This window comes from Desmodus rotundus, chromosome 12 (assembly GCF_022682495.2).
Source record: "Desmodus rotundus isolate HL8 chromosome 12, HLdesRot8A.1, whole genome shotgun sequence".
NCBI classification, from domain to species: domain Eukaryota; kingdom Metazoa; phylum Chordata; class Mammalia; order Chiroptera; family Phyllostomidae; genus Desmodus; species Desmodus rotundus.
The window spans coordinates 60,886,225-60,911,439 of NC_071398.1; the positions used below are offsets into that span (position 1 = coordinate 60,886,225).

General features: G+C 50.6%; 1 protein-coding gene across 2 annotated transcripts in view; it reads left to right on the forward strand.

Annotated features, from left to right (window-relative positions):
• The first annotated feature begins 7,488 nt into the window (after positions 1 to 7,488).
• AHCYL1 (adenosylhomocysteinase like 1) overlaps positions 7,489 to 25,215 on the forward strand; it is a 33,288-nt gene continuing 15,561 nt past the window's right edge. For both annotated transcript variants that reach the window (XM_053914575.1, XM_053914576.1), the window contains exon 1: positions 7,489 to 7,674. In XM_053914575.1, the coding sequence (XP_053770550.1) occupies positions 7,555 to 7,674 (120 nt within the window). In that variant the 5' untranslated portion in view covers positions 7,489 to 7,554. The remainder of the gene's footprint in view (positions 7,675 to 25,215) is intronic.

A 25,215-nucleotide genomic window follows, 5' to 3' on the forward strand; every position in this document is an offset into this window, starting at 1 on the left:
GTTGACACCCTAATCATCCTTTAAGATTCAACAAAAACCTCTCTCCTCAGGGCGTATGCCTTTGATAGTGAACGGGATGTACTTTGCAAGCTCCCTGCAGGCAGAGGCTGGGCCTCATTCATCTCTGAGTCCCCCATAGGACCCAGGCCAGGATTCTGAAAGTGAAGGTGCAGCCAAATGTTTATGGAACTAAAAGTGGGCCCTGGGCCTCGGCTTGGACGGAGTCTCAGGCTATTTCAGGCCCTGGAGTGGGAGGGTGGTGGAGGCAGCGTGAGATGAAAGGACTAGCAAGAATGAGGCTTCAGTAGCTGGAGGCCTCTCTGTGCCCCTCTCCTCCTCGCCTGCCCCACCCCCTCCTCGCCCAGTCCCTACGGGAGCAGGAAAACACTTGGGACACTCTTCCATCAGACTTGGGCCCTTTGGGACCCTTGCCCCACCCATTCCATCCCTCGGTCCCTGCACAGAGGGTGGGGGTCCAAGTGGGTCTGTAGGAAACAGTCAGAGGGGCTGTGGGGAGAGGCCAACGTCCAAGCTTCCAGGTCCTGACTTGGGCCCCGGGCTCGCCCTTGGTCTAAGGGTTGTGTTGACCCTTTGTCTGGGCTCTGTCTGGAGTGTGGAAGGGCCATGAGATCATGCTAGAGGCTGAGGAGTCTTCCCTCACTGCTGCAGAATGGGACACACGCTGAGGGTGGGGATGCAGGAGGTTAACTCTTTTTCTGGGGAGGAGGCCAGGCTGGCACTGGGTCAGGTGGGGCCTTCAGCACCCCTAAGGCTGCCCGGGCGGGAGCCCTGAGCACCATTGTGGAGCAGAAGGGAAGTTTCTGAGATCGGGACAGATGGACGTGAGGGACAGGCTTGGGAACCCAGGTTGGCCATAGGAAAGACTAAGAGGGTGAAATGGTTAATGGCTTGTTGAAAAACAAGGAGAGTCCCTCCTCCAGGGGCTCAGCTGGCTGGAAAGCCAGGAATAGAGGCTCCAAGGGTGATGCAATGGGACCCGCCCTGCACACCAGAGAGGGTGAGGAAGACGGGCTCCCACCCAGTGGCAGCCTCCGCACAACCAACAGCTCCAGCAAACGAGATGCGGGGCAGGGCCTCTGGGCCAAAGCGGGCAAGACCCTGGCCACCCAAGATCCGAGAAGGTGCTGTGTCCGCCTGTCCTAATCCATCCATCCCACTCCACCCATCCCGTGTCTTCCTGGTGAAGGCAAACCCTTCTGCTAGCCCTCAACAGGGTGTCTCATCAGCCCGGCCAACCTCTCGTCTCTGCCAATTCCAGGACCAGTCCCAGCCTTAGGGACAGGTGGCAGGTGCGGGGTGGGGGCCCGCGCCTGTGAAGAGCACAGACAGGCAAGGCCGTGCCTGATCCCGGCACACTGGCACCTCCACCTCACCAGCCCACTCTCTATTGTCTAGGGACAGGGTATCTGCCAGGATCACAGTATTCCAGAAACTTCTAAATGACTCAGGGCAGTTCCAAGGGTGGATGTGTTGATCTGCACTCAAGATGGTCTGGTGTCCCCACCTTAGGGTCTGGCATGGTCTCAGGGGCAGGGACAGTATGCCATTTATTTCTGAGAAGGACTTTGCAGGGTGGGATACAGGAGAGAGTGAGGAGAGAACCCCTCTGTGAGAAGGTATTAGAGGTGCCCAAATTTTGCGACAAAGTCCTGCTATTGACTCTATGCCCCGTGAGGACAGGGACTGTGTCTCTCTTGCTGCCTGCCACCTCCCTGGCATCTGCCCGGCTCCTGACACAAAGCTGGCACTCAGGAAATAACTGGACGACAGAGACTAGGCAGAGGCTGAAGGCCAAGGTAAGCTTCACAGTTTCTGCAGTCAGTCAGCTTTTGTGGTAAACTCCTCACCACACACACACGTACCCACAGACACAGAAAAACACGCAAAGTAACACAAAGAATCATCAGGAGCAGATTTCCCTGAACATTGTTTGTAATTCCTGGATGCCTTCTCAGCCTTCATTTTTTCCGGCTGCAGCTTCAAGAACTGAGGAAAGACGCATCAGGATTTCTGGTACAAGCCAGAATAAAGCATTTGAGGATGCTTTGAGGGGCTGCTGGACACACAAGGGTCAGCCCTGGTGCTGGGCTGGGCCGGGCAGTGGCCGGCGCTCAGGGCTGGGGCAGTCCCAGCCCACCTTTGCAAGGGAGTGCAGTCCTGGCCTAGACGGGCTCCACACCAGCAACGACAGCCGTCTCCTGCAGCCAGAGGGGTCCTCGCTTCTTCTTGTCCTTCTGGGAAGTAGGGCACAGAGGGAATTCCAAATGCACAACAAGAACTCCTTTTCCCTCCAGATTTTTAGCACGATTCACGTCTTAGGAACTTACATTTGCACAATACTTGTAACTTGTTCAAAGCTCTTTTATAGTCATTACATTGTGGGATGGGATCATCTCCAGCCCCAGAAGAAAGGCTGTCACCCCGCTTTGCACGAGGAAACAGAGGCCCAGACAGGTCCAGGCTTCCAGGGGCCAAGCTGGTGGCAGAGTCAAGACTTGAGGCCACATCTCCGTCAGGCCAGAGGCCTGGCTTCCTTCCACGGCATGCAGCCTCCCCATGAGTCAGCTGTCATGAGTTCTGGGGGCTGCACCTCGTGTCCCCTTAGCAAGGGGTGTCCAGCTTGCAGCCCACGGGCCACATGCGGCCCAGGATGGCTATAAATGTGGCCCAACACAAAATCGTAAATCTATTTAAAACATGAGATTTTTTTTTGGTGTGTGTGTGTGTGTGTGTTCACATATTGCAATGTATTTAATGTGTGGCCCAAGACAACTCTTCTTCCATTGTGGCCCAGAGATGCCGAAAGGCTGGACACCCTTGCTGCAGCCACAGAGTGCCTCCCCCCAGGCCACGGGCAGCCTGGACGACTGGCCCCACTATTGACATCTTTGCTGCTTCTCTCTGACAGGACCTGGGGCTGTAACTCAGCCTTGTCTCCTTTGCCTGAAAGCCTTTCCTCCTCTGGTTCCTGCCCAACACACTATTTATATTGCTCTGAGTTGGAAACGGCTCCAATAGGAAAACAATAGGAAAACCATTAAGCAAACTCCTATGGCAATAGGAGGGAGCACCTGGGACACGCTGACGAGTATGTAAACGGTCTCGGTGTGGGGTAATATGTTTTGAAATATTGTGATTTGATCAAAGCAGAACGCAAAATGACTTGCTGACGGCGGGCGTAGCAAAGTAAGCATCTGCACCTTGGTAAGAACTGGAGTTGACTTAGAGATGGAAAGATTTTTTATCTTCATGGGTTTTTTTTTTTTTTGCCTATAAAGATTATGCTCGAAACAATAATACATAGCAAAATAAATAATAAATATCATAACAAGCAGAGAAGGAGGAGTCTTTCTCCGTCCCCAGGGGGCTGCCCAATGTCTGGAAAGGGCTGGGACTGCAGAGGGTGGGGGCCGGGAGCTGTGGGAAGGGAGAGGCAGGCATGCCTGGGGAGCCAGCGCCCAGAGAGCTGCAGAAATGCTGCTGGGAGCCCCTTGGGGCCAGTGGGGTGGATTAGCAATGTCAATGGTGCCTCCCAGAGTTGTGCACCATGGTGGTTCTGGGGCAGAAAGAACATGGGATGTCACGCAAGATCTCCTGTAATTTTTCTGCACCTTTCATTTCAGAGGACTGACATGGGACCAGGCCTCCAGGAGGTGGAAGGTGTACAGAGAGAGCACAGTCTTGTTCTGGGTGGGGGCGGGCAGCCTGCAGGGAGTAGGAGGGCGTGAAAGGCACCAACCTCAACTCCCCGGGGACCCAGGGACAGTGCACTCCACAGACAGATCAAACTCAACGAGTCTTACCTGGGCCCCTTATCTCAGCAGCTGCTCTCCCCTAACCTGCTCCTCCTCGTCTGTCCCCTGTCCTGGTGGCTGGCACCACCACCCATCATGGCTTACCAGACTCTGCAGAACTGGGCCTGGCTTCAGCTCTCACTCCGCCCTACTTCACACCCTATGCCCAACCCGTACTGAAATATTTATAGTTCCCGTAAGATGCCATCTGTTTTGCTGCCCTGCCCTTTCTCAAGTTCTATTCCTTCAGCCTAAAATCCCTTCCCTACCTGGCCCAGCTGCTTATCTGTCAAGGTCAGCTTTCTGCTCATCCCTTCATCCCCACCGTACCTGCACCCCCCTCCCCCCCCCCCCCCCGCCCCAGGTGGACAGCACGGCTTCATTTGTCTCTGCAGTCCCATATCTAGCACTGTTCCTGCCATATCTTCAGTATTTGATGCATATTTTATGAATCAAAAAAAAGGATGACTGTGAAGGGTAATTTTGGGGGTAGACAAAAGAGTGAATTTGATTAACCAGACCAAGCCCACCACATTCTGGTGACATTTCCCAAGTCATCTCTGCCCTCCAGCTACTCCTTTCTCAAGGATCTCAGGGCCCTTTGAGGCCTCCCGTGCCTCCACCCCCCGCCCCCCGACACTGTCCCACCACCACCACACCCAACAGGTGCACTGGTCCTTGGGTCCCTGCTCTTCTCACACCAGGCCCCCATCTCTCATCTGCGGGTGGACTGTGCTCTTCAGGGGAGTGGGCCCTGACACACCCCCTGAATCAGTGCAGAAGTGCCGAGTCAGGCGGGTGGTGCGGTGGCCTAAAGACAGGTCAGGCTTGTTATCCTTGGGAGGCAGCCCCCTGCTCTGGGCCGTATGGGGTCATCTAGGAGTGGTGGGGAAAGTGTGAAATGGTTCTCACCCTCGTCACGCTCTCTGGCTGGGTGAGCTCTTTGATCTCCAGCCCACACAGGGTAGGAGGAATAACAGCCACCTATGTCCTCTGCAGCAGGCTGGTTTCCAGGAATGCTCTGGGCCCTGGCCTGCTGCCCCTCCTGCCTTCCAGTCGAAGCACTCCCAACGCCCTTAGGTCAGCCTCCCCAGTCCCCTGGGGGCCTGCCAGCCAGCCTGGTAAGTGGAGTTGGACCTGTTGGTCTCCTTCTTGGCTCAACCTGCAAAGGTACTGCTGCCTCCAGGCCTGGCCCTGTCTTCCCCATCCTCAGCAGCCACCTATGCGAGCTTCGTGTTAGGGAAAACCTGGAACAGGAGTAAAAGAGAGGCTGAACCTCACTGTCGGAATGCTACCCTCTCTGATAATGGGATTAAAGATAAAATCCAAAGGACAGGCACACCTATGCTTTTATTTAATTTCTAAATAAACAAACTTAAGCCATGTATTTTCCTATTCAAAAGATGTGGAGTTTCACCTCTGTCCCAACTGGCTCAGCCTCTGCTCTCTGAGGAGGCAGCTCTGATCCCTGGCCTGTGATGGCAGTTGCAGCAAACCCACAGAATGGAAGCTACTTCGGGCCACACGCCTGAAGTGCCCTGGGTGGGCAGGCATGGCTCCTGGCCCCAGCTGGGAGAGGAGGAAAAAGGTTCCAGTCTGGCACTGCTGGATGAACCTGGTATTCTGGTCCACCATCTCTGTCCCTTCTGCTACGGGAGTATCCCCGAGAGAGAAATCAAGGGGCTTGAAAGAGTGGGCAGATGAGAGAATACTAACAGTTAAAGACCAGGCTCTGCAGAAGCATGCATCCTTCCAGGCACTTCCTCAGGCTGCTTCAAACAGATGGCCACGTGGGGCTGGGTGGTTGGAACATGGGCTTCTGTGACTAAGACTTCTGGGGCCCCAGAGGCAAGGGTTTCACACTCTTCCCAACCTGGAACATAAATCAGTGGGGAAAACGTCACTTCAAACCACAACTTCTTTCTCGAAAGAGTCGACCCTGTCAGAGACCTCGTGGCATTCTGGATATACAAAGGTGGGCTTGTGGGGAAATTTAGGAAAAGAATGTTGGTAAGATTTGAATTCTCAGCACAGCAGAGAGGAATCTGGCTTCCCAGAGTCAATCAAGGAAGGGAGGTAGGGAGGGGGGATGGAAAGGGAGTAGGAGGGGGAAGGAAGTTGGATCGGCACAATGGGCCAGGGAGCTTTGTGTGGTGGTATGACCAGCGAGAATTCCCAGGTGACTGGATAGCCAAAATAACTTTTCAGAACATTTCAGAAATGTGACTTTAAATTGTTTGCTGTGTGATGTAATCCCTCCCCTGTGGCCAACAAATTTCATTAAAAGTTCTGCTACATGTTACAGCATTATTTTTGTGGTTGTTTTGGAATCGGGGTGGGGGGTGGAAGGAACGGGGCTGTGTTCTCTTTGCAAATTGATGGCAGGAACTAAAGAAACAGCCACAAGACCGGAATACTGAATAAAACTTCGATGAGGCATCAAACTAGAACCAGAGGTAACTACGAAAATCAAAGCCCCCCACCCCCACCCCGCACCCTGTGAAATTCACAGAAATGCTGGAGAGGGCATTGGACTTTCCACAGGACAAGGGAGTTTGAGCCAATGTCATTTGCATTTCAAAGGACACTCTACCTCAGCTGACATTAGGTTACAAATAGGCTTTGCCTCTCCAGCTGGACTAAGCCTTGCAAAACATAAAATGTATCACACTGTCCTTACTATCCAGGGCCAAGCATGGGGACAGCACATAGTAGGGTCCAGTAAAAGCATGGGGGTGGTCCATGGACACCCTGGGTGCTGCGTTGAGAGCAGACAGAGATTAATGTTTAGGTAGGGCGTGAGGGGTGGACTGAAGCAGGAAAGCCATTCAGGCTGGAAACTTCTTCCCCCATCTCCATCCTCTGACCCGTTAGCTCTACCCCAAAGGTCAGATAACATCAGCTCTGCGGTCTAAAGATCTGTCAAAAGCAAGGTCCAAGGGGAGATGGTGGTTGGAGGAGGTCACACAGGGTTGTGCAGAAACCACACTGCTGAGTCTGCCCACCCTGAGAGAGTCAAGGAGGCAAACACTGCCCCTTGGGAAGGGGCTTGTGATCCAAAGGTCCTGGGGCAAGGGCACTGAGTGAGTGAGCTGTCTTGGGCCGCAGATTTCCTAGGACTGGCCACAGGATGAGTAGTGTGGGGACTCTGGTCTTTGCTGCCAAGCACCCCCTTACGCCCTTCTGAGGCCTTGCTGGGAACCCCGCAGCCCAGAGACCGCCCCAGTTCAGGGCAGCTCTGCAGGAACCACGAGCCGCTCCCAAGGCTGATAGCGCCACCTGGCGCCGCAAAGGCTCCGACTCATCCTGCGAGCTGCGAAGTACAAAAGGTGCCTCGGCAGCTCAGTCCAGCGTGGTGACGTCAGAACCGAGCGCCTTTCCGCCCCGCCCCTTCCCCCTCCCTGGAGCTGCCAGTACCCGACGTGGCGTCACCGCCGTCTACCCTTACTTTGCGTGCGTGCGTGTGTGCGTGCGGCGGTGGTGGCGGCGCGGGCCAGTCGGAGCTTCGCGCTGCTGCTTCTGGGGTTACTGCCGCCGCCGTCGCTGTCCGGCTGCCTCGGACGGCAGAGCCGGGCCGGCTCCCGTCCCAGCACCTCGGCACCGGACGCGGCTCCGCGCGGCGACCGGCGGGAGGGTGGGCGAGCGCGTGTCGGAGGCCGACGCGCGGGCGGGCGGGGGGGCGCTCGGGAGGGAAGGAGGCGGGGGCGGCGGGGCAGCAGCGGGCCCGGCCGGCCGGGGAATGTCGATGCCTGACGCGATGCCGCTGCCCGGGGTCGGGGAGGAGCTGAAGCAGGCCAAGGAGATTGAGGACGCCGAGAAGTACTCCTTCATGGCCACCGTCACCAAGGCGCCCAAGAAGGTGCGGGGGCTCTGGGTGGCGGCGGGGGCCCGGGTCGGGGCCTCGCGGAAGGGGCGCGAGCGAGTCCGGCGCTCCAGCTAGGTCGCGACTTCGGGGGCGAGGTTTGAGGGGATCGGGACGACTGGGATGGTGTAGGGTGGCGAGTGAGCCGCCCCAGGCCTACCCCGAGCTGGAACGGCCGCCCCTGACTTCACTTTCCTTTGTCCCTAGGCCCTAGTCCTCCGGGATCTGTTTGAAACCCGGCAGGGCCGGGCCTCAAATTCATCCCTGACTTTTCCTGGATGAAGGGCCTGGAAGACGGGAGGGGGCGGGGGGCGAACCAACTCAGCTGACCGCTGTGGCCAGCCTCAGGGGATGGGGGTGTGCACAAAATCTCCCCTCAGGCGAGTGGGCAAATTTGGTAGAGCTACTTTGGGAGCAGGGGCCAGTTAATCCAACAACTGCGTGTTAACCCGGAGGCAGGAGAGAAAAACGCCAGGAGTTGGCTCTACTAGGCAGGTGAAAGCAGTGAGGGCAGCGGGCGAGTAAAAAGAAAACTAGGATTTCCACCTTCTACGGGTGCCACCTCTTCGCAGATGTAAGCAATTAGCATTTGGAGGTTGGTGACGGCAGACACTGTCATGGGTACAAGTTGATCGCAGTCATGTGAATAGATCAGTTAGGCATCCCTTGGGAAGGAAGCTGGGCGGGGGGTGGCGGTGGAACGTGGACGGGTGGGTGGGAAGGCACGATTGCTCATTCCTGGCCGCTTTTAGGGAGACGGAACGGGTCTTTTCTATTGTGCTGTGGGCTGAGCTCAAAGGACATCCTTCTGATGGTCTCATGGAGATTAAAGGGCGACCTTTGGAACTTTCATTCTGACTAGCCCTCAGAGTGGTGAAACTGGGATCGCTCCTGCACTCAGAGCCTTTGCTGCCAACCACATCTTTTCTTCCATGTACCTGGCACCCGGTAACAGTGGACGGTAGAATCTTTGCAGACCCATGAGAACCTGGGTAAATTATTTCCCACCGGTTTAAAAACAGGGTTTCAAGGCCGCCTCTGCCTGCGGTGCTCGCGTGCGCTGAACCAAGCCCGGTTTGCAGCACTCCTTACAGTCCTTGAGGCTCCTACGCCTGAACCTGTTAAGCTGTCCTAAGTGGGAGAGATGACTTTTTTTTTTTTTTTTTTAAGGAAATTAACCCAACCATCCAGAAATCAAAAGCAGGGTTGAAAAGGCAGGTTGCTGTTGTGTGCTTTCGCTGCATTTTCCCACGAACTTAAGATCTCACCAATACAGTGCCTTTTAAAAGGTTGTAGAAGATCCCTTGATTCTAAGGAACCTGATTAACCTTGTTTTTAGTGCTCTCAGTTCAGCTGACTGCTTCCTTGGGGCAGTGACCTTTTGTAATCTGTGCGGTTTAGAGACAGGCACAGCCTTTAAAAGCAGAATGCTTAAGGGTGGTACCTGTGATGAGCAGGGGAAAGACTGGGAAGGCCTGGTACCCTAACTCCCTGAACTCCTCCTCTCCCTGGGAGTGAGCCTGTCTTTTGTGTGGTTGCATAGGGATTAGACACCTTTATTCCTAATTGCCTTCATTTTACTGAGCCCTTATTCTTGCAAGTTCCACTATTAATAAGACAAAGTTTGTATTATAGGTTGTAACTCCATAAAGGCAGGGACTCTGGTGCACCATTGTCTGCATTGTGCCTGGCTGTGTCCCTAGTAGGTACTCAACTGTTAATTGCCCACCTGGCTAATTAGTAATCCAGATGTCTGTGTGACTGCTTATCAGGAATAAGTATCCCTTTTCCTCTCTTCCTCCCTGGAGGAATATTGCTCATGTGTGTTATTGTCAGGCCAAGTGCTAATGATTGTAGAGACTCACATTCCTTTAGCTGGCGGAAGCAGCCTGGGCTAGGAATGAGGGAAGGCCCCATTGAAGTTTCCATTTGCTGGTAAATGTATCCCCGTGTTTCTTATTAATCTTGCCCTCTCTGAGATTTATTGCTTAGCACTTACACAACACTATATTAAAGTGCTTTATGATAACTAATTACTCCTCCCCTAGTGATAATAAAAGGCATTTGTTTAGCTACTGAGTGGGTTGAGGACTAGTCAAGGTCACGTAGCAGCAAGTCCTTGGTGATCTGTTTTTTCAGAACTTCAGCTGGATTGGACATTGTGACTGGAGTCCCTTTTGTACCTCTGCCGTGTGTTGATACCGTGAGAAAGTGTGAGAACAGTAAGAGAAAAATTGTAGCTTGGCAGCTACAGAACGGTGTGAGGAAAAGCCCTCTTCAAATGGTGCCATCCTTCACCTGTGACTGTTCCTGTGTGGCTGGAGACCAAGGAATTCTTGGGTAAATCCCAGCCCCAAGGCCCCTCGAGAAATGAGGACATTTCTCGGGCCGGTCAGAGGCTGTAGGTTTCTTCAGGGTGACCTTGATGGTCCTCAGGTCAGATGCCACTTTGTTTGAGGAAGAGTGGGTGCCCCTCAATTAAAATCATAGGTCCTGAGGTTCTTCAGCTGTAATCATAACTTACTCGGTTTCATATGCCTCCGGGCCTGTCACAGTGCTATGTAGATGACAGGACTTGTCGGTGTGATTCAGGGCTTGGCCTGGGTGTCAAGAAGCCAACTAAATGGCTAGCACCTTAAGCAAGGGAGCTTCTGTGCCTCACTTGCCTTGGCTGCCAAATAAGTGCTTTTTGTTGGCAACAAGTGGAAATAGGCACAGGATGGAAACCAAGACATAGCAAAAGTGGTTTCTTAAAAACAGGTCTACTAGTATATTATACTCTGTCTTTTTAGCGGGCACTTGAGCTACTTCTAACACAGGACTCATATGCTATAGGTAGGAAGTCAGCACTGTAGACAGAAGCAAAAAGTACTGTTAACCCTGAGGGCTAGGACAGTTGAGGAGGCTGACCATCACGTGTCACTGTAAGCTTGCTCGTAGCCCGAGGATAAAGGGAATCCCAGAATTAGAGTCTCGTTAGCAGGCGTAGGAGTACATACCCATTCCTCAGGAAGCCAACCAGCGCTGACATGTTCGGAGGAAATTCTTGCAGGGGTACTCATAGCTGGAGGGTGATTCATGTGGTTAGGCTTGTTCACAGTGGCGACTGCTGATTTCAGATGGTGTAACCCAGAAACTTCGGGTAACAAAGGAGCCCTTTAGTTGTACATTGTAGCACAACTAAAGAGGATCCTTGTTTGACGTTGGCAGTTTCCGGTGGAACCCAACAAGTCAGCTGTTCACCGTAATCACTGGGTGTTCATCCCTCCTGGTCTGCTCCTTCGTGTCCTAGAGGTAATAGTAGTCCTTGGGCCTTTAGATATTGACATGGTGTCAAGTTGACACCCCCCCCCCCCCCGTAAGGTCAACCCAAACCTCCAGCTTGTTGATGAAACTTAATAAAATAGACGCGTTTCTCTGGAAGGCCTAACAGGATGTTCGCTCTTCTCTGCACTTCTGGACATTTGGAGAGACTCTTCGGAGCGATACATTAGGCATTTGCCCTGGCATTTATCAGTCAGACCTTTACCAGCAGCACAAGAGGGGCAAGGAGAGAAGGAACACAAAAGAAGTTACTTTGGCCTGTGGGATACTCTTTATGTGAATGAAAAATACTTATCAAGAGGGGCCAGCTGAACTAGGAAGCGTACAGGGTAGAGCCCCAGTGAGAGCTGCTTGGATGCTCACCTGTTTGGCGGAATCCGGGGTGTTCCCCTTGTCCTCAGGGTTGCGTTATGGCATTTACATCAGCACTTAGAGTCTCTGAGCAGAGATTTGATAGGCCGGCATCTCCTGTCTTCTCCTTATCATTAGGGTCTCTTGATTCTCGTAAGAGCAGCTACCGTTTTAGTGCCCGTTTGAACAGAGTCAGCTGTGTAAGGAGATCCTGTCTTGTTTAGATTTCTCCACAGATATGGATTACTTCTCTTTTTCTTCTTTGATTCTGTTTAGTTAGTTAGACGCCAGTTTCCATGTCACTTTTTCTAAGTTCGTTAGACGTTCAGCTTGTGACACAGACCAATCTGGCCATTGTCTGTGTCCCTTGCTGACATTACAAATGGGGACCATTGATTTTATCAAGAGGGCATCTTTTGCATCCAGGGTATGCTGTAATGTTCTTGTAAAGTTGTTTACAAAGTTTTTAATGTATTCTGGTACATTACAATGGAGATCCTTAGCTGCCTGTGACCCTAATCGGTTTACTTTGCCACCTCATGTAGTTATGATCTATAAACAAGCACTGTTGTGCTGTCTTCGGGCTGTTATTTACAGGAACTGGCCAGTAAAGGAGACCCATTTATACCCATCTACTTATCAAGTTTGGGGATGTGATTATTAAAATTTTATGAAGAAGGGTGACCCTTATTATTCTGGGTATAGTCATTCAGAACACATCGTAGTGAGGTGGATGGGAAGCACCCCCACCAGGTATGATGAACAACCCATTCGCACTGACCAGGGTTTATTTCAGCCTGAAACCTGAGAATCCGTTACAGACAGATTCCTGCCACAAGGTTTCCTTCCGACTCCTGGCCACACCTCGAGTACCGGAGGGAGTTACAGATTTGTATAGACTTGGGTCACCGCTTCTCTTCTGATGTCATAGCTCTCTCTGACCCATTCAGGGGTTTTCTCACTATCCCGCCATCGGTTGGCTGTTACGTGAAACTTCTTTAACTTTCCCTCTTTGTTCCTAAAACTGCGTAGTGCACCGTGAGTCAAGCACTTGATTTCTGGGAGTCAAGTTTACCGTCAGTCTCTACTGTCTGATAGACTTGTGACTTTAATGTATCGGACGAGTGTCTTAACCTGTCTGAGCCTCACTTTCTTTCTTTCTTTTTTCTTTCATTATCTGTAAATGACTATTTCACTCTCACTGTTGTGAGACAGTTTTACTGGGTACACAATTTTAGGTTGACAGTTATTTTTCTCAACACTTTGTAGGTCTGTTTTCATTGTCTGCTGGCCTTAATTATCACAAATAAAAGTCGGTTGTCTTTCTAATTGTTTCCTTGCAGGTGATCTGTCCCTTTTATTCTAGCTACTTTTAAGTTTTCTATGACTGTGTATCACTGTGGTCAAGGGCGTGGACTCTGAGCCCGTTTTCCCATCTGTAAAATGAGCAGTAGTGATCGCACCGCAGGATTGGGGAGGGGATCGTCACTTAATAAGTACTACTCAGTGTATGTACTCCTGCATACCTCGTGCGACCTTATGTCCAGCTTTGCCCGGTCCAGCTCTGGCTTACACCTCTTAGCCCAGTATGCTGTTCAGTGAGTGCCTTCTTACACCCTGAAAAGTACCCTGGTTTATTTGATATGTCCTTAAAGAGCCAAAGCAAAGATGTTTCTGTTGGAACGTCTTTTCAACAGAAAGAACGTGTTCCCTGCCAAAAGTGTTATTTTATGCAGCACTTACACCTATTGAACACTGAAGTAGTTGTTGACTCTCAGGCAGTACCTGGACAAAGGGAGGACTGGGAGCTTGTGCTGGAAGTGGGACCCGCTCTACCTGACGCTCTGCTCCCCCCCACCCCCGCCTCCACACCACAGGATGCTTAGAACATGGCTGTCTGTCAGACACTGGGCTGGCGGAGTCCAGGAGCTTATTTCTTCCAGTAGTTGGGGGGCCTGAGGTGGTTGGTGTTCTTTGTCCCCCCCTCTTTGGGATGCTCCTCAGCTTCCCAAGAGACTCATCGTCAGTGCCTTGAGGGCTGACCTCAGGAACTGATGCACACTGAAACCGGCAACTTTGGGAGATTTTGTGCTGAAACTGTTTTAAGGCCTGACTAGTATCTGAACGTTACTCTTCATCAGTATCTCTAGACCAAGCACATGGGGGCAAGGACCATACCTCACACATGCGTGTCGTATGTAGTGCCTGCACATAGTACCACCAGCCCCTGTTTATTGAGTGAAAGCTGCAGGGTGGTCCTCCCCAGGAGAGAGTAAGCTGGGCTCACTTGGCGGCCGTGGCTCACTTTCCCCTTCAGTTGGCCGGCTGTTCTTCTAACAGACCTGTTCCGCAGGGCGATGATGGAGAGCCAGGAACTGCGATGACAGATTGACGTGAATTTCCAGCATCTCAGTAGATCCCTGTGTACTGCTAGAAGTAGGTGAGGTGGGAGACTTGAGAATACACGGCCCCCAGCTTCTTAGCTCAGTAGCATGAGAACCACATGGCAGGAGGCTAGAAGCTTAGGGATATCCTTGGACATAATGGAAATGGTAACTTGAATTTCCCATCAACTTTTTTTTTGAAAGATTTGATTCATTTATTTAGAGGGAGGGGAAAGGAAGGAGAAAGAGAAGGTGAGAAACATCTATGTGAGAGAAAAACATCTATTGGTTGCCTCTTGCACGTCCCCAACCAGGGACCTGGCCCGCAGTCCAGGTACGTGCCCTGACCAGGATTGAGCTGGTGGTCCTTCGCTTGCAGTACAACGCCGAACCAAATGAGCCGCGCCAGCAGGGCCCCATCAGCTTTTAGACTCTTAGCATTAGGGACACTGCCCAAAGTTGAACTGGTAGTCTGATTTTCACGTGCTCTTCATTTAAAGAATAGAGGCTTACTCCTAGGATGTTTGAGATTTGGGAACCAGTGGTGAGTGGAATGGTTTCATTTTGGAATGTGTGTTGGGAGTCCTGAAAGGAATAGCAGCTCTGCCCAGTAGGGCTGAGCAAACCTCTGATTCTTCCCGTTCTGCAACCCCGGCCACCCTTCAGAACCAAAGGCTGAATTGGATGCTCAGAAGCTATATATGCCCTTGTCTCTGAAACACACCTTCTTTAGAGCTACGGTCTTCTGGGAACTGGGCCAGGGCTCATCCTAACCAGGAGCTCAGGCACTAGTTGGCACTGAGGGTTCTGCGTGTGACGTTTCCCTGAAGTATGTGACCTCGGCAGGATTCAGGGGAAAGGGGAACCTTCAGAAGTGTGCAGCTTTGGAAATAACAGGTGCTTCATAGACATGGCAAATGTGTTCATTTATTCTGGTAACTAAATCAGTTTCCTGTGGGTGGCCAGGTGGTCTCCAAGTCCTAATTCAGAGATTTTAGTGCCCAGCTTCAGAGTACTAGACTTCTTAGCAAGCAAGACATGAAGATTCCCAATGTTCGGTTCTTCTGGAGAGCAGCCCAGCTGGCTCATTGTGCTGGATTAGATGAATTGTGAATGTTAATTATACTGATCAATACAGTGGCCTTGGTAACAGACTTGTAGCTGCTGTAGAATCTGTTTACTTCATGTTTGTAACAGAAAAGAGACCAAGCTGGTTGGGAACATGGTGTTCTGAGCATTATAAACTGTATTGTGAGTCCGAGGAGAAGCAAGCTAGGGGGGCTGACCCTGTCGCACCCCTTCCCCAGGATTTCCCGGAGGGAAGCGTTTCTCTGGGGGTGGTTCTCTTCCCACTTGCCAGTTGGTGGATTGAGGTTGGCAAAGGCTTGGCTTTTAGTGAGATGGGGTGAAGGCTGTTTCCGAATCGTAAGGGTTAGAAGGGGAGCATCCACGTTGGGGGGCACCCCAGTTCTCTTCCATTGGCAATTAGGAGTGGAGGGTTGATGAGGTTAGTTCCAACTCTCGCACTCAGGAGGGAGGCCCTCCGGTCTGGGGAGTAGAGGGTTCAGAATTGTGCACATTCTTTTCCGACTCCGCAGGGGGGGGATTAGCTGAGTGCTGGGCATGTGTGGAATGAGAGCACCTTGCCAGTTTTTTACTGCATTTGGACCAAGCCATTGTGAGAATACAGTCTCTCCCTCAGACAAGCTCTTTGTCATGTTCTGAACCTGGCGGATCCATCTGCTGGATTGTCCCTGTACTTGACAGGTGGAGGTGTTATGAAAGGCAGATTCTCTGCTTCCTTTGCTTTGTTTTCTCTCTGAACAAGATGTAGCCAACCCATCTGTTCCCTGTGTTCCTTGAGTCTCTTTCTCAAGAGCCTGGTAAACTCCATATGCCTGAGTTTGCTTTTGCAGGTCCTGCTGAGATCAGTACTTCTCATGGAGTGGAAAGGAATGGGAGGTACCAGTCATCTGGGGAGCTTTTTCAGACTATTTGTTCCCAGGGCCCTAACCCAGAATGGGGGGCAAGGGTTGAGGGAGAGGCAGGGAGAGAAGGGGATGGTGCGTGCGTTTTGAAACAGCTCGGATTGGAAAGAGCCCCGATGTAGAACCCCTCTTCCAGGTCTCCCAGCGAGGCCAGCCAAACTGGCTATAAATCTGACATTGGTATGTGATGCAGCTGTCACCTGCCTCAGGTGACTGTGGTCTTGAGGAGAAGTCTCGTGTCCCAGTGTGAGAAGCCCTGAAGATTACCTGTACTTACTCTTCTTTCCTAAGGTGTTCAGCATAAGCTGTGACCAGAAAGCACGCATCCTGTCCGCCCAGGGTCGAGTGCCGCCTGCGTCCCAGGGCCTGTGATGGGCACCCAGAATACATCCGCGAACCAGGCAGTGGTTCATACCCTGTCCTCTGAGGTGGTTCTTTGGGTCATATGAGTCCCGTGTGGCAGCTGTTCATCATTTGGGCGTTGGAGCTCTATCAGGGCTGTGCTGATAACAGCCTGCGTATAAGGAGGAGCTGGCAGCCTCAAGCCCCTTCATGGACCCCAGACTAACAACCTAGGACACTTGCCGAGCATGGAGAATGTGGTGATGGGGGTACAGCAGGCCATGGGCTGAGGGTTTGGGGCCCTTATCTCCTGGTCCAGCCATGGCAGGGTGTCTTTGGAAAAAGTAAATATGAGGAATGGCTAGGCCTTCACCGACCAGTGGCATTTCTTGAATCTGTGTTCTCTTTGAAATCCTGGGAACAGTTTGACTCTCTGTCCCTGTTCCCACCTCTGGTTTTTGGTTGGCTGAGCTTTTTTGGACTCGGTGGATTAAAAATCAGGTCAGAATATGAAGATTTCCTTAATGTGATAATTTATATTATGAATTACTGGACTAATAGCGATAGTAAAATTATAAAGCTCATTTGAGGGCATTTTAGTGAGATTCTGGCTTCAAAATTCAGCAAGTCACAGAAGGAGTTGGTTGAGGGGCTGAGGAAATAGCCCAGGAGTGCAGATGGAGAAGGGTGACGGGGGAAAAAGGAGGGCAGAGCCCAGAGAGGCAGCTGAGAAGCCAGGTAACCAGGAGAGCAGCTTCCTTCTTAAGCCAAAGTGAGTGGATTTAAGACCCAGAGCCAAAAAAAGAAAAAAAAAAAATCCTTTTAGTCCTGAAAGAAGTCTGTCACTGTTGCTTTGTTACCAAGTAGAACTGGGGATAAAACTGGGAGGGCTTTACATATACCCGTAGTAATGTCTCTCTTCCTGGAAAAAGTGGTGTTTGACTTTTAGGAATGGCCAAACCCTGCCTCAGGGGTAGGACAGTGTGTGACACGTGTTACGGGGACAGGAATGCAATGCAGGTTGGGGCACTGTGAGAAAAAATCACACAGAAAAAACAGGGCCAGATTTAGCTGTTGGAGCACAGGGACACGCAGAGACCTGTGACATTCCTCCTCGACCTCCCAGAAGTCTGCTCTTGAGTGGAACCCTGGGCCAGGACCTGTGCAGGTGGGCTTCACAGGACTGTTCTTGCTTCCCTGCCTGAGGCCTAAAGGGAGCGTCTCCACCCACACTGAGGGTTGCTGAGTAAGTGCCGAATTCAAGGCCATCGGGCCAGCTACTGTAAACTCAGGGCCCATTAGAGAGCAGAGTCCACAGCCCTCCCCAGTGGAGCTGGGAGGCTCTAGATGGTTGCATTTGGAGCTGCCCTCCAGCATACGGACAAGCTGTTCTGCTGTGAACCCTTCCAACCTGCTGTTATCGTAAGGGCATCTGGCTGTTTGCTCAGGTGCATTAAAGCCAGCACTCCCTAATCTGGGGGGAAATCGTCGCTCCCAGTCATCTTTGTTTGGGGCTTTTAAAGAAGCCCTTTAAAATGATCAGAGGCCCTGGCCGGGTGGCTCAGGTGATTGCAGTGTCATCCCCCCCACGCACCACAAGTTGGCAGGTTCAGTTCCCAGTCAGGGCACATACCTAGGTTGCGGGTTTGATCCCGGTCATGGTGCATATGGGAGGCAGCCAATCAGTGTTTCTTTTTTAACATCGATGTTTCTGTCTCTCTTCCTCTCTAAAGTCAGTAGACATGTCCTTGGGTGAGGACTAAAATAATAATAATGAAATGATCAAAGGAATTTCAGGCTTCCCTTCCTGAACCTTACAGGTTCCGTTCAGCTTGTGAAGTTGCATAGTTAAAACCTGCTACTCAGTTTGTAGAAAAAGTCTATTCTTAGAAACCATGTAACCAGAATTTTTTTCTTCATTGAGTGCTTTAAATGAGTGTCTGTCATGGATGTGAAACCGAGACTCAGCCATCACTTACCATGGTAGTTAAACCCAGCGTGCTTCAGTAAAATTAACAGCCTTACGCCAGTGTTCTGTCGTTGTAGTGGAGTCAGAGACGTGGTGCCAGAAAGTGGGAAACAAAAGGTGTTTTTTGAAAAAGGTTTTACATGGGGGTCCCCAAATTTAATATAACTTGTTTTGTATTGGGAAAACCCCTCGCTAGATCTTCCAGATGAGTTGTAGGTGCCAGCCGACTTGGAGTGGGTACCGTTTGAGTGGCACGCTGTAGGTGAGAGGGGAACCTTGTGGAATGTTCTCAGTTCAAGGGCGTGTTGTCTGAGTGTACTAAGTATTAGTGTGAAAGAAAAGTTGCCCATCACCACTCTGCACAGAGTAAATAAAGTACCTTCAGGTGACCAAAAAAAAAAATCATTGGCCCATTTGAACCATGCCAGATTGAAAACCTTACACAGATAAGTCCAGGGGGTATTGCCAAATTGCTTCCGATGCGCGCAGGAGATTCCAGGCCCTTTCCTTGATCCAGTAAAACGGTCAGAATTAGACTGCCCACACGTTCTCTTCTGCCCCTCTGTCCCCAAAGAGGGTGGAAGCGCGTGCCGGAATGCAGTTCGGGCCCCCGTTCTGCCCTCGCCCTGCCCCAGTCTGAGCAGCAGTACCTCTTAACGGCAGTTCATGGGCCGCTTGAGCATTCTGCCTTTCTGTGCACCGTAGCCCTTCATCCCCACCTCAGGCTGGGTTTCGGAACTGAGAGAATGCTTTTCCTTCCCTAAACTGACACATCTTCATCTGGTATTAGAAGCTCAGAAGGCTTCGGTGCAGCAGTACACTTTTGTAAACTGACCCCCGAAAATAAAGGGGAAGCTGCCATTTCCAAAAGAAGGATAATAGTACTGGGCTTGTAGGGTTTGAGGAAGGGACTGTTTATTTTTTGCTCTTTTTTTTTAATCTCAGTGTTGGTAGTAGCAAATTTGCCTTGAGCAAATCACTTAGCTCTGACCCCTGTTGTGTTGTGAAGGGTGGTTCCAGTACTCAGAGGGTTCCAAAATGTTTTGAATACAAATCCTCTAATATAAGGAAGTCGTAGCCGTAAGCGGCCAGTGTTAGGCAGAGCGCCTGAACTAGAAAGGCGGAGGGACCTAGGCGTTCAGGCCGTGGTGTTCACAGTATTAGTAAGTTTGGGTTTCACACCTCTGGTCAGCCTTCAGTGAAAGCCCCAATTTACTGGTGGTTCTACTTACTATCTTTATGTCAGGATTTAAGCAGAAATGCTTTGAAAATCAGTGGTGGTGTAGCAGTGTTACTTACTGATAAAATATGCTGAATAACTTTTCCTGCACAAAATTTGATTTTGACTTTTGGTTTGCCATACAGCCTAAAGCAAGAGATTTTTGTCCTTGTGTGTCGGTCCACTTTACTCATTAGAAAAGGGCAGCTCAAAAAGTCCTAGATCAAGAAAACCCAGACTTCTGTAGTCTGGTCCCGAAGGTAGGGGTGTACTGGATTCATTCCGGGGCAGAAGGTAGCTGTTCTTTTTAAATGGCCCCCAAGAGTGGCAGGCAGCAGCCCTTTCAGCCAGCTTGTTTTTTATAGGCTATCTAAGATCATGACTTTATATGGAGACTTTTATCTAAAATTGGACATATACATACCAAGTTAGAAAGTCAAGAAGGAGGGCAGATACTGCCTCTCCAGAATGGAAAATACAGTTATGTTTTTGACGTGCCTGATTATCTTTGACAGACCCTTGTCCATGTACTGTGTCTGTAATCTGTCCTTCTAGAAGCTTTTTTTTAAAGGACTGTGGATACTAAAACCAACTGCAGCTTGTTGGTCTTCAAAGTAATTTCACCTTGCCCTTTGGACTTGGAAATACCCAGTTTCACTACAGGATGGATTCTCAAAGGTCCATTCCATTCGCAGTACCTGTTACTACATAGTTACTGTTTACTGAAGACCATAGTTACTACATAGTTACTGAAGACCTACTGTTTAACAGTAGGTCTTCAAAGTGAGATTATTTTGTGTAGTGTGGCGGTCTGATGGCTTTGCCCACCCTTGAGCCTCTACTTTGTTGGGTGGATGCTGACTACAGAACTGATACGATCTCTGTCTCCTTAGCTTTGTTGGGTGTTAGCCGAGGGCTCAGAAAGCCAACCTGCGTGGTCTCGGTGGCCACTTGTTGGGAGCTGCTTGGAGTTCTTCTGCCACATACCGTTTGGCGGGGGCTTGCTCATCGTCCACCTCTAGTTAGATACGACTTTCCCAGTGCTGAGCTGACTCACGGGCAGGACTCCCTCGAGCAAGTATGTGAAGAGGGTTTGAATTTGTAAGATGTAATTGACTTACAGCTTCACTTAAGCTAGACTTCCAGATCAAGGGGAAAAAAAATTATTCTTACACGTCTCCACTCTCGTTTCTTCTGGGTAGGGTAAGATATTACGTGTACGGCATTTACTCAGTCTGTGCGGTCACCTTCCAAAATGCCAGCGAGAGAGACTCCGTCTTCCTTCTGGAGCTGTCCACTGATTGCTTGCTTTCAGAATGAACTTTTTTTTTTCCACATAAAAATCCATTTGAGAAGGCAGAGTTACCTGTTAGTAAGCAGTTGACAAGTGTGCACCTCGAAGGGTATACCAGCATACCTTGCAGTAAGGCTTGCCAGTTCAACTTCTGTCAGAGACCAAGATTGTTAACATGAGAAAAGCAATTCAAACAGGAAAATTAAAAGTTTTAAAAAGTGGTCATGTGAAATCTGAAATGGAAATGTCCGTGTGAACTCACGGGTAAAACAGAAAGGCTGATTTTTCTCTCCACTGAACGAACCTGAAGCGCCAGCACCTCTGACAGCCAGTAGCTCACCTTCTGCCCAGGTGTCGATTTGAAAAGGCCACTCAGCAGTAGAAGAACCAGGACTCCTTGGGGAAATGGCTGCTTCTGGGTCCGAAGCAGAGAACAAGGTGAGCCTGGTATGTCATCTCAGGTCAGGAAGGAAGTGCCCAAACGGGGCGCTGTCAGAGGGCCAGAAGAGGCAGCCTGCAGGAGGTCCCACTGGCCCGCACTCATGAAATTGAATGTGTCACTGAATAAATAAAAGTATGAATGAGAAGTGAAAAAGAAAAAGATAATGAGGGAGGAAAAAGCTTTTCTTTACCAAAGAATGCCAGCTAATATATTTGGAAAGAATGATGAGGAAAAAAATAATCATTGTATAAGCCACCCTCCTGGCCAGCATAACTGGTTCAGGCAGGGATTAGGAACAGATGGTGAAGTCACCAGGGAACAGGGTGTTCACAGGCTGACAACTGTCACTCCACAAATTAACCTTCACTTGCGATGGTCTCACTTCAAACAAGGGTTCAGTTTCGTGTCACCAGTAGTGGAACAAGCCGATGCTATGTCGCCTGACGAGCTGCAAAGCGAAGTCTATATACAACATCATCTGTGAAATATCTCTGCCAAAATTTTAACCGCTTTCTAATCGAACCTCAAAACTGAACTTCCAGTTTACGGAAGGAAACAATATGAAAAATTCAGAATATGGGAGATTCTGTAAGGCAGCTGGCCTGGACTCTTCAAGTAAAGTCAGTATCTCCAGGGGGAGGGGGGGCGGGAGGACGGTTCTCGATGAGCAGAAACTAAAGGAACCTCTCGGCCAGGTGCATGTGGGGAACCTTGACTCCATCCTGGGCTGGAAGAGTTGGGGGGTCCATGGGTCTACAGCAATGAATGAGAAGTTGAGTGCGGACTGGGGATTCGATGACGGAGGACTGGTGCTAATATGCTCAAGTACAGCGCTGTTGTGTTCTGTCAGAGAAGGTGTTCTTAGAGGATGCGTTCTGAAGGATTTACTGGTAGATTTTCATGTTTGCCATCTTTTTTTTTTTTGCAGTACCATTTGAATGTATGCATTTGTATGTCTATATGTATATGGAGGAAGAAACCTAGTGTGGAAAATGGGAAGATTCGGTCTAGGTGGAGGGCATATAGGTTTCATTGTACTGTTTTTTAAAAAAACCTCTGTGTTGAAAATGATCATAATAGAAAGTGCAACAGCGATGGTTGGGGGTGAGGTTGGGGCACCTTTGGTGTATTCCTAAAGTCCCGGGTACATTCCAGTCATGCAGATTTCTTCAGTCACTTGTACAAAAAAAAAGGTTTTTCAACATAGAGTCGATGACAGTCCCATGTCAGGCGCAAAGAATGGTGTGTGTTCAGGTCTCACTGGCAGTGGCTTGAGGATGAGATGGGCGTGGACGGGTCGAAGGCTGAGTAGACGTTGAAATGCAGTCCGGACGTGTGTTACGCCCTGCGGTAAATTGTGGTTCTCAGATCAGGAAGCCCTTCCCTCCCTACTTGTAGCCATTTTTAACCTTTCCATTTTACCTCCAGTTGGCAGTTGGGGGCCCTATCACTCATTTTTACCAGATCACTTGAGGAGATAAAGCAGCTGGTGAAGTGTGCTGTCTCACGTGAAGACAGCAAGTAGTTGATAAGGGTGCAGCTGCTCTTCGGCAGAGTTGTTCAAGCTTTACGTTCCTTTCTCACCATTAAGTGACTCAGCAGCGTGGGCCCTGGCCTTGCCTCCCCGCCCTCCCCCAAGTGCTGATGAAACATCAAGTTGAATCCCATTGTGAAAGGCAGGCTTCTTCTGACTGGAAATGTGGTGTGTGTTATATCCTGTTACTGTTGTGATGCAGAAACGGGCCGATGGGGGAGGGACCTGTGTGCTGTGATTAGCTCTCCCATTCCCTGCCCCCCCCCCCCCCCCCCCCCCCCCGCCCCCAGAAACTCAGGCCCCATCTGGGGAAACTGAGAACTTAAGAAACTTGAGACTGGAAGGGAGGACCTGGTGTCTGGGAGGACCGGTCTCTGCTCGGGGATTGGGCGAAGTGGCTGCAGAGGGCGGTGGAGTCGGCCCTGCAGCCAGAGCAAGTGGCCCTGAGATGAATTGTTTCCTGGTGGTGCACCTGAAGGCAGCATGTTGGGAAGGGGATGCCCTTCTTGGGGACGTTTCTTTTACCTCATTGAAAATCTGGAAGATGTTTGGGCTAACATAGTTCTTCCAAGCAGTTGGGACTTGTAGATGACTGTTTCTTTGGATGCATCTGAGATGGGAATCAGACTGGTCAGGGGTAAGTATCAAGAAAAGGTCTTACACCTGTTTAGCTGCCGGCCCAACCCTCTTCCTTCCCTCTGAAAAAAGAGCTGGGGGGAGAGAATCGGTAGAGGAAGAGACCCTTAGCCAGGGGACGGGTGTGAAGAGGCCGGCAGAGGACGGGTGGGCGTCCTGGCAGGTGCTGGGGCACTCTGCTCAGCAATGGGCCCTGTTCGCGTGTCCAGCTCCTGGCAGTCACTTTTTGCTCGGTTGCTGAGTGTCAGGTAAGAAATATGCTGATCGTAATTTTTTAACGGGAAAATCTGCACATGTGTATGCTAGTGGAGGCCGTGGGAAGGATTATGTAATAAACTTGGGAATGTCTCAGAAAGTGTACCAGAAGGAAGAGGGGTGCTGGCATTTCAGATAATCCTCAGCAGTGAGAAAGGCCGATCCCTTTGCTCGCTCCTAAAGTGTGCTTCCTTAACGATTGGTTTTTCTAATAATTGCTGTTTACCCTGAGTTTAGTTCTTCACCCTTAGGAGGAAACCCTCCTGAGGAAATGGAAAGCTCTTAGATAGGCACGTGAAGTGACAGGCTTAATACGCCGTCTAGCCTACCGTCTGGTTTTGGAGGCCCAAGTTAAAAACACCCAGGTAAGGCTGTGAGGACTACAGTATGTAGCACGCTCCTAACGGAGCAGGAAAGTTGTGTGACAGAACCACTTGTGTTAGCATGCAGTTCGCTGTGGGTCAGAGCACGTCTGCAGGTCGGAAGGGCCTACGTTTCCTTCCACAGGTCTCTGCTGGACTGGCGCTGGGTCCTTGGTCGGTGCCTGCCGAGTGGGTGGCTGGAGAGCGTGCTCCATGAGTGTTATCCTGATCCCTGTCCCTCGGCCAGTGCGTCTCAGGGGAATTCGGATGGGTTAATTCTCCATGGCTCAGGAGCTCGAAGGCACAGTTGGGTGGGGCCTGGGCATGAAGGAAAGCTGAGCTGTGTGATGTCTGCACAGAGAGGCCCGTGTTTGTGGAAGTTAGGCGCTCGGCTTCTGATGGTAACACATTGCAGTTGGGGTCAACCGAGTGAGTGGTGTACGGCCACTTTCCTCCTCTGGAGGCTCACAGCTGCTTGCTTGGTTGTCTGCGATCCCTTGTTCTTGGAGAGTTCTCTCATCTCACTCTGCACCAGACTTCCATGAGGTGGCAGATGTTCCGGGCCCCAGGCTGTTTCTTTCCCTAGAGCTTTTCTGTACCGTTCCCGGTAGCACACGGAAGAGAGTTAACTCTCGTACCCACTGAGCTATTTGAGGAGGTGCTCTAAAAGAGCACGTTAAATTGGCCTGGCAGTTAACTGAGTTTGTAAGGCACAGCAAGCAGACTTCTGTATTTGGGTGTGCTATTTGGAGAGTAGCTCGGTCTGACCTTCTGGCCTGTCTCGGACGTGGCAGTAGTTCAAGAGTGGAACGCTGTTGTGCGTGTTGTGAGTAAGGTTGGTGTGTGGGGTGGCGAGTGTCCAAACAAATAGTTCTTTAACAGGAGTTTTTGATTTTCAGATGCTTTCTGAACTTCAGCTACCTATCTCCTTTTTCCTCCTCCACTTCCCCATCCTACGTCATATTTAGCCCTAGCATTTCCCTACCGATCTGGATTTGAAGGAACTCTAAAGGACACCAATTACAACTTAAGAGTGATGGGAAGAAGTTTTGATAATGGAAGTAATGTAAACAGAGCAACTTCGGATTTTGTTTTTACCTAGCTGACCATATTTGGCCTAAATGCAGTGAGGCCAGCCCAGTTAGCAGGCTGTTGTAGAGCTCTGGTTTCACTACAGAGAATTTTTGCGATGTCCAAAAATTGCTTTTGGCAACAGTGGTGGTTACCATGCGAAGGGGAACAACACTCCAGGAGCCACCTGGCCAGGGGGAGGACAGAGTTCCTAGCTGGGGGTGGAGAGGAGATGAGGTCATCGAACACCTTTGTGTTGCTGGACCACCTTATTTATAAGCAGGGAAAATATCAAAGAGCGACAAGGATAGACAGCCGCCCATCCGCGTCACGGCCTGAGCTCCCATTCCGCCCACTCGGAGTATGG